Here is a 9395-nt window from a genome sequence, read left to right on the forward strand (position 1 = left end):
CGGAGCCAAAATGTCTATGGCCAGTGATTTCTACCTGCGCTACTACGTGGGACACAAGGGCAAGTTTGGACACGAGTTTTTGGAGTTCGAGTTCCGGCCCGATGGTGAGCAGGGGAAGGGCCTCCCGGCCGCCGGCTAAACGAGGGGACTCGAAGCGATGATGCCCCGGAGGAGGCGGGTCAGGTTGGGCTGGCCAAGTCCATCCATGATGGGCCTTTGCACTCATCTGCAGTGGAATTGAAGAATGTGGGAGTCAGAGTGGTCTTGTGTGTTTACAAGAGAATAAATGGAAGTCCTGTCGATTCTGAAAAATTGATCATGCCAGATGCTGAGGAGTTGTCCCTGTGGTAATTCGAATCCTAGAATCCCCAGAGACCTTGTTGTGGAGCTAATACTCTAGTTCATAAAATGACATGCTGGTCCAGTGAATGCTTAAAAATATTCCCTTATGAGGAACCTTTGTTCTGTGCCTTTATTAGTCATTTCAGGGTGTATGTCTAGAAAATAGAAAGGCCATCTGTGTGCAGAAAAACGATTGATCCACGTTGGCCCTTATGCAACTTCCCATCATCCTTGGATGTGTTAATACAGTATGAGGAGTGGTTAGTTCTATTTGAAGGAATCAAGAGAAAGTTTTTTACAGAAGGGACAGTTACATTTTTGAGTCATGAATTGGGAGTACTCTCTTAACTTCAGGGGAAGAAAAGTGAGCTTACTGAGTGAAGCATGCACAGAATGGGAGGTGAAACTTCTCAGGGCCTCTGTCCTGTGCAGCAGGTTATTTTATTGCAGAAATAATTCAAATTCTCTTTGTAGTGAGGATAGCCCATCTCCATAGATAATTATATTCTTCATACATATTATCTTCTCGGGCAACGTGAAAACAAATATTGAAGAGATTGCATTAAGTCTTGTTCCTTCAAGGGGTTATGTCTTGATAAATGACACGGACAAAAAAATTAAACATTCAATGCTGTGTTTATGCATCAAATACGGTTCTCTTAGAATATGAAGTACCATAATAAAGATGGGGAAAGTCACATTTTTAGAAAAGGGAAAGTATCAAACCTTTAAGCCTGAACAGTTCTGAAACTAGCAACTGTTTTCCTCAGATTCTTCTAAAAATAGCCAAGGAATCAAATTTACTGGCCTCCCATTTGTTCTTTCGTTATGTGACACTTGTATTTAGTGCCTTAAGCTTTCAACTTTCCATGTTAAGTGTATCACAAATTAGTTAGTCGTAGTAAAACCCTGCTGGAAATATTAGTAACTGAGGAGGAGAAGCACACCAACGTTGATAAAGCTCATGAAGGATTAAAATTAAGTATAGATCACATGAAAGATTTATACCGGAGCAGTGTGTTATTGCTATGCTTTGTAGTTATAATTCTTCAATATTAGTATGGCATATTAGATTTGCACACTTGTTTTAAGAAAAATGTTTAGAACAAATATTTTGGAGTATGGAAACAGGCGTCATTTTTTTTAATAATATATTTATTTAAGCACCTTGATTATAAACATGTTTGTAGTTGGGTTTCAGTTATAAAAAAACACACCTTCACTAGTGCAATATTCCCATCACCAATGCCCCCCATCTCCCTGCTTCCCCACCCCCGCTCATATGGAATGCAGGCATTCTATTTCTCTCACTCACTACCATTGTCATAATATTGTTAGCTTAATTATTTCTCTAAAACTCATTACTCTTTGTGGTAAGCTTCATATTATGGGCCGACCCTGATCTTTATTTTCTCCGGGTATTATTATAATAATGTCTTTTATTTTTCTTAAGTCCCACAGATGAGTGAGATTGTACTGTGTCTATCTCTCTCCCTCTGACTTATTTTACACAGCACAATAGTTTTCATGTCCATTTATGTATAGGAAAATTTTATGACTTCATTTCTCTTGATGGGTGCATAGTATTCCATTGTGTATGTGTACCACAGTTTCTTCAGCCACACATCTGTTTTTGGACATCTGGGTTGTTTCCAGAGTCTGGCCATTGTAAATAGTGCTGCAATAAATATAGGTGTGCAGAAGGCATTTTTGTAATATATTTTTATGTTCCTATAGTATATTCCTAGGAGTGGTATAGCTGGATCATATGGGAGCTCAATTTCCAATTTTTTTTGAGGAATCTCCATATTGTTTTCCATAAAGGATGGATTGTACAGCATTCTCACCAGCAGTGAATGAGAGTTCCGTTCTCCCCACATCCCACCAGCACTGATTGTTCTTGTTCTTTGTGATGTGTGTCAGTCTGTGGTGTGAGATGGTACTTCAGTGTTGTTTTGATTTGCATCTCCCTAATGATTAGTGATGTGGAACATTTTTCATGTGCCTTTTGGTCATTTGTATTTCTTCTTTGAGGAAGTCTGTCCTCCCCCACCCATTTTTTGATGGGTCTAGATGTTTTTGTTGTTGTTGTTAAGTTCTATTAGTACCTTGTATATCCTAGATATTAGCCCCTAATCTGATGAGTATTGGCCATTCTGTGGGTGGTTTTTGTATCCTAGTCACTATTTCTTTTGAGGAGTGGAAGCTCTGATATAGTCTTATTTGTTTATCTCTGCTTCCACTTGTTTGGACAGTGATGTTTGCTCTTTGAAGATGAAAAGGTGAGTCTTAAAAGAAAGTAGATTTAGATGATCTAGATCTGCTTCTTGTATGACTCTGGGCAAGTTAACATTTGTTTTTTTGAGGGGACAAGGTTTGGGCCACACCTTACAGGACTCAGGGTTTACTCCAGCCTCTCTGTTCAGGGATCACTCCTGGTGGTGCCTGTGGGTGGAAAAAGCGTATTTAGTGTAGGGAATTGGACTGGTGTTGGCTGTGTGCAAGACAATCAGGCACCTTACCAACTCTGTTCTCTGCTGCTGACATTACTTAAGCTTCTCAACTTAATAGGTGAAAGAAACCTTCTTAGGCTAATGTTTTGGGTGAGTCACTTAGAACTAGTATAGACATTAACAAACTATAAAAGAAGTATTCATTCCTTTTTCAGTTTCCTTATCTATTTCTTGACATTGTTTAAGAAAATGGACCTTAAAAGGAACTTTCCCATTATGGTGAGTTATATTAACAAATTTTTTACTAGTTTCAACTTTAGCCAATTTATTAGCAAATATTTGAATAAGGAAGTATAGTAAAAGTTGTTGAAAATATATGTCTTCAAAAAAGAAAATATGGGGCCGGAGCAGTGGCGCCAGCGGTAGGGCATTTTTGCCTTGCATGCACTAACCTAGGATGGACCACTATTGGATCCCCCAGCCAGGAGCTGGTCCCCTAAGCCAGGAGCAATTTCTGAGTGTATAGCCAGGAGTAACCCCTGAGCATCACTGTGTCCCCCTCCCCCCCAAAAAAAACCCGAAAACAAAAGAAAAAGAAGAAAATATATTTCATCACTAGAATTGCTTATGATATTATTTTATTTCGTAAACATTTATTGCTGTTAATTGATAGAATTTTTTTACTCTCCGCAGGAAAGCTTAGATATGCCAACAACAGCAATTATAAAAATGATGTCATGATCAGAAAAGAGGTGAGTTTTTAAGATGTGTAATATTTTGTATTATTCGATGTATAAAAGTACATCTGAGGATATTTTATAAAGAAGTCAATTTATGATCAAAAGGGTTTCTATTTAAATTTTAGGTATTAATTGTCCTAAGGATATACCCTAGGAACACAAAAATGAAGTACAAAACTCCCTTCCTCACTCTTATATTTATCGCAGCACTAGTTACAATAGCCAGACTCTGGAAACAACCAAGATGCCCTTCAACAGATGAATGACTAAAGAAACCGTGGTACATATACACAAATGGAATTTTATTGAGCCGTCAGGAGAGATGAAGTCATGAAATTTTCCTATACATGGATGTACATGGAAACAGTTATGCTGAGTGAAATAAGAGGGAGAGAGAGACATACACAGAATAGTCTCACTTATCTATGGGTTTTAAGAAAATAAAATACATTAAAAAATAAAAATAGGGGCCGGGCGGTGGCGCTAAAGGTAAGGTGCCTGCCTTGCCTGTGCTTGGACGGACCGCGGTTCGATCCCCCGGTGTCCCATATGGTCCCCCAAGCCAGGAGCAACTTCTGAGCGCATAGCCAGGAGTAACCCCTGAGCGTTACTGGGTGTGGCCCAAAAACAAAACAAAAAAAAAAAATAAAAATAAATTTTAGGTATAATTGTAATATAACAGCCAAAGAAGTAATCTGAATACATTGTTATAGGCTTACATTTGAACATATAATTTAACTAACTTTATAATTTAGTCCTTTAGTTACAACTAAAAACCCATTGTGAGGGGCCTGAGCGGTAGCACAGCAGGTAGGGTGTTTATCTTGCATGTGGCCGACCTGGGTTTGAATCCCGTATGGTCCCCTGAGCCTGCAGGAGTAATTTCTTGAGTGTAGAGAAAGGAGTAACCCCTAAGTGCTGCCGGTGTGGCCCAAGTATAAAAACAAAACTCAAGATTTAAATACATTATAAATTTTAAAAGAAAGATTCAAAATTAGGGATAAGGAAAAGTTCAGATCAGTAGCTTATGTATACTTGTCACCCCATAGTACTGGTCACCTCATAGTTTATGCCTTGTTCTATTAACGATTCAAATATTGAGCCTCAAATTCTGAAAGCAGAGTGCAGAATTTTAATGGGGAGATAAAATATTGAAGGAAAAAACAAAAGCAAGAGACTAAGAAAATCATCAGGTTGAATGATTTCCTTCTATTTTATACTTCCATTTTATCAGTTAGCTCTTCGTTGTGGGAAGAAAGGGAGAATCATTTCAATTTATTTTCATAAATTTTATTTATAACTAGTAAAATTATGAAAACTTTTCAGGCTTATGTACACAAAAGTGTAATGGAAGAACTGAAGAGAATTATTGATGACAGTGAAATTACGAAAGAAGATGATGCTCTGTGGCCTCCCCCTGATAGGGTTGGTCGACAGGTTTGTGTTTAGTAGTTCTTTGAATGCATAAATCCTAAAAATTAATAACTGTTGTGGGTCTCATTTAGGTCTTTAACTGAATCTTTAGATTCCATTCTCACTGACACATAATCTCTTAATTTTATATCTTTTTTCCTCATTTTGTTATTCTCTAATAAAGTAGTGGAAGCCCAGCCCAGACTATTTTTTGAGCACTTCACTCCAAGCCAAATTTTGTTTTTCTTCACATTGCTTATAAGTAATTTTGGTGGAATGTTAATAATTGGTATTTCTTTTTGGTTTTTGGGCCACACCCAGCAGTGCTCAGGGGTTACTCCTGGCTGTCTGCTCAGAAATAGCTCTTGGCAGGCATGGGGGACCATATGGGACACCGGGGATTTGAACCAACCACCTTAGGTCCTGGATCTGCTGCTTGCAAGGCAAACACCGCTGTGCTATCTCTCCGGGCCCAATAATTGGTATTTCTTAAAGCTTCTGAAGATCTCTTAAGGCCTAATTTCACTCTAGAGAGCCAGTTTGAATTCTGAAATTGGTCTTTATAACTCTTGGTGAAATGAGATATGACCCCTATTGGAAGAAATGTTAAATTTACCTTTTGTGTGGGGCTGAAGTGTTGGCATAAGCCCTAAGGCATCTGCCTTGCCCGGGCTGGTATAGGGCGGTTTGATTCCCCGCTTGGTCCCCCAAGCCAGGAGTGATTTCTGAGCACATAGCCGGGAGTAACCCCTGAGCACCACTGGGTGTGGCCAGATAAAAATAGAGCAAACTGGTGTCAGAGTGATATAGTACAGTGAGTGGGTTAGGGTGTTTGCCTTGCACACGGCCAACCCATATTTGATTTCCAGCACCCCATTGGTCCCCTGACACTACCAGGAATGATTCTGAGTGCAAGGCTAGGGGTCACCCCTGAGCCTCACCAGGTATGACCCAAAAACAAACAAAAAAAAAAAATCGGCAAATGAAAATAAAGCAGTTTGTATAGGAACACAACTAGGAACCTTTTTGGTATACTATATTTGACTAGTTCTTCAACTTAATTGCTTTGTGAACCCAGGCCACCCATGTGCGAGGCAGACTTTTTCTTTTTCTATTTTTTTTGGCAGACTTTTTCTAATGTTTTATCGGCCTTGGACTTGACAGTAAAGTTAGGCCTGTGTTAACCTATGTGATAAAAGTACTGTAGGACTGAAGGCTATTTGTAAAAATTGTCTTGAGGAACTGACACCCAGAGAGTGGTAAAGTGGTGCTATTAGAGCCTGCTAGAATGTGCTTTTTTCCCCCTATTAATATTCAGCTTTTCTCTATTATATGTATGTATTATTGTGCTTCAAAGTGATATTTTTAATTTACTGACAATAAGTTCTTCCTTGCCATCTTTGTTATGTGCTTCAGAGTATTTGTATAATAGTACTGGAGAATACTTTTTATTGCTTCCAGTACTGGGAGCCATGGAGCAGCTGGAAATATTTTCTTTTTTAAATATAGGTACTATTTTGACAGATCAAGTATAATTTTTTTTTCCTTCTCTATTCTTTTTTTTTATAACTCTAGAGTTGATACTGAGATGTGTTGGTAGCAAGATGTAGACTTAAGTCTGAGATAGGCCTTTATAAATAACTATCTTTCTCTTGTTTTTATTTTCAGGAGCTTGAAATTGTAATTGGGGATGAACATATTTCTTTTACCACATCAAAAATAGGTTCTCTTATTGATGTAAACCAGTCTAAGTAAGTATGTTGAAAGCATTTTAACTTATTTGACATACTATAGCAGAAGGGCTAGTTTCAGGACTACAGTCAATTTACTGTTTAGTGTCTTCATTTCCTATTGGCTTTTAGTGGGCATAATTAAATTTGTGTGTGTGTGTGTGTGTGTGTGTGTGTGTGTGTGTGTGTGTGTGTGTATGTGTGTGTGTGTTTGGGCTACACCTGGTGACATTCAGGGGTGACTCTTGGCTATGTGCTCAAAATTACTCCTGGCTTGAGGGACCATATGGGACACTGGGGATCAAACTGTAGTCTGTCCTGGGTCAGCTGCATGCAAGCCAAATGTCCTACTGCTGTGCTATCACTCTGGCCCCCCAATTTTTTTTGTTTGTTTTGGCACACTAGGCAGTGCTAAGGGGTTACTCCTGGCTCTGTGCTCAGAAATCGTTCCTGGCAGGCTCGATGGACCATATGGGATGCCAGGGATTGAACTCAGACCATGAGCAAGACAAACGCCCTACCACTGTACTATCACTCAGGCCCTTGTTTTTGTGCTTTTTTGGTAATAATTAATTTTTGTAACTATTATTGCAGTGAGGTTTTCAACCATACTAGCAGTGCTCAGGCTTACTCCTGGCTTTTTGCTCAGGGATCACTCCTGGTAGAGCTTAAGGGCTCTAAGAGAGGTTGGCTGATTGATTGGCAAGAGCCTTAATCTCTGTACTATCTTTTTGGTCCTTTTTTTTTAAGTGGAGGTTGGGGCAATCTCCTAGTATGCTCTAGGTCCACTTCCAATGACATTGGTCAGTCATACTGACATGGTCAGTTTGATGATGAGACCTGGTAATCCAGTGTTACTTGAAAAGTACTGGGAGCCACTAGTGGGAACCTGCGTGGTTGTGCTTACAGACCATGAACTTGGGGCAGGTGTTGTAGCCTTGTGTATAGTATTTCTTCAACCCCCTGATTTTTTTAAGTCTATAAAGACTTGTTATCAGGGGCTGGAGCAGTGGCGCTAGAGGTAAGGCATCTGCCTTGTAAGCGCTAGCCTAGGACGAACCGCGGTTTGATTCCCCAGCATCTCATATAGTCCCCCCCCCAAGCCAGAAGCGATTTCTGAGTGCATAGCCAGGAGTAACTCCCCCTCAGCGTCAACGTGTGTGGCCCTCCAAAAAACCAAACCAAAACAAAAGACTCATTATCAGAAAGCAGTGTAATTTACCAATTGCAATAACAAAAGCAAATAAAGTCAACACAAACAAGCCCCTTTCTCCCGAAATCTTAATTGGACAACTATGTAGGATAATAGCCAAATTTTATTATTGTTTTTTGGCAAAAGTGTAGGTAGGCCAGTCTCATTGTCCCTGAATTACATCACACTTATATTTAGATTTCATGACTGAAAGAGCTAGGAAAGCCCAGTATCACAGACTGTGGACTTAGCTGTATGTCTCCTGGTTTTAAATGACTGTAACACATTCTCATGGTTTTATCTGAAAACATTTTCTGCCACCAGCAATTGCTTTTCACCCATTTTTCCCCAAGTGTCTTTTCATAGTGCTTTCTCATTTTGCCCTAGCATGTAATGACTTTGTTGTTCTCATGCTATTCTGCTGTACAAGTCCCATGCTATAGATGCAAAGCTAGCATCATGTTTGTCATGTAATAGATGTCTTATAAATCTTTTAGAGGAAGGGGAAAATGAATGAATGTACAATAACGTATTGATTATAAAAGACTATTCAGAAAGACTTTTGAGAAATCAAATTTATTTGCCTATAGTTTGTGAGGATGTGGTTTCATATTCCACTGTGATTGTAAAATGGTCCATTGTTTTCTGAAAAACAATTTGATAATATGCATCAGAAGTGATTGATTGTTTTTAGTTTTTATTCTTCTTTGTTATAGTTAGATAATTTCCAATTTCTAGTTAGTTATTCTGGGGAAGCAGACTCAAATCATGAAAAGTTTTATTTATGTATAGAGCCATTGAATTATTTTATATAATTAAAAATATATCCAAATGGTGACAGAATTTTTAGAAGTATTTCTTCATTTTAAAAAATTTACTGAAAAAAGTAATACTAAGTTTATTGAGTGATTTTAATTACGGAAAAAATAACCAATATTTATAGTTAATTGATGAAGATATTATATAGAATAACAGATTGTCTTTAAAAATCTGAACTATGAAATGAATGCAGGTAGAGAAAATTTGAGATTTCGTTCAGTGTAAGAATAATAGAGATCTGATCATTTAATATTTGATAATATCAAATCCTTTCTGTTGAGTTCCTTTAATTATTTCAGATTTTGTAAGGAATTAGCTTGTAAAAATTATTTCTGTTTTATAAGTAACTTTTTCTGTTTTGAATTCCAGGGATCCTGAAGGCCTTCGAGTATTTTATTATTTGGTACAGGACCTGAAATGTTTAGTTTTTAGTCTTATTGGATTACATTTCAAGATCAAACCTATCTAAGCTGGATGATTTTGGAAGTTTTTATATTTAACTTAAGGATGGATAAGGAAGGATTTGTTACTTACAGTAGTGAGATTTTTGTGGAAGTAAAACAAACGCCTTTTTGTATGCAAACTGCAAGTGGGAAAATACATAAGTGGATTTTACAGTTATCTTCATTTGGGTCCAGTGGGCTATTTTGTAAATAAGTTGGTTTTTGTTAAACTTCTGTTTCAATAAAGCACATACGTTTCTGTA

At 38.0% G+C, this 9395-nt stretch overlaps 1 protein-coding gene across 1 annotated transcript; it reads left to right on the forward strand.

Annotated features, from left to right (window-relative positions):
* Positions 1 to 9395, forward strand: MAGOHB (mago homolog B, exon junction complex subunit). The gene is made up of 5 exons (XM_049783338.1): positions 1 to 104; positions 3489 to 3547; positions 4862 to 4972; positions 6617 to 6699; positions 9059 to 9395. Exons 1-5 carry the CDS (start codon positions 11 to 13, stop codon positions 9156 to 9158), a joined length of 447 nt encoding a protein of 148 aa, XP_049639295.1. The 5' UTR covers positions 1 to 10; the 3' UTR covers positions 9159 to 9395.

The sequence above is a fragment of the Suncus etruscus genome, chromosome 11 (assembly GCF_024139225.1).
Source record: "Suncus etruscus isolate mSunEtr1 chromosome 11, mSunEtr1.pri.cur, whole genome shotgun sequence".
Taxonomy (NCBI): Eukaryota; Metazoa; Chordata; class Mammalia; order Eulipotyphla; family Soricidae; genus Suncus; species Suncus etruscus.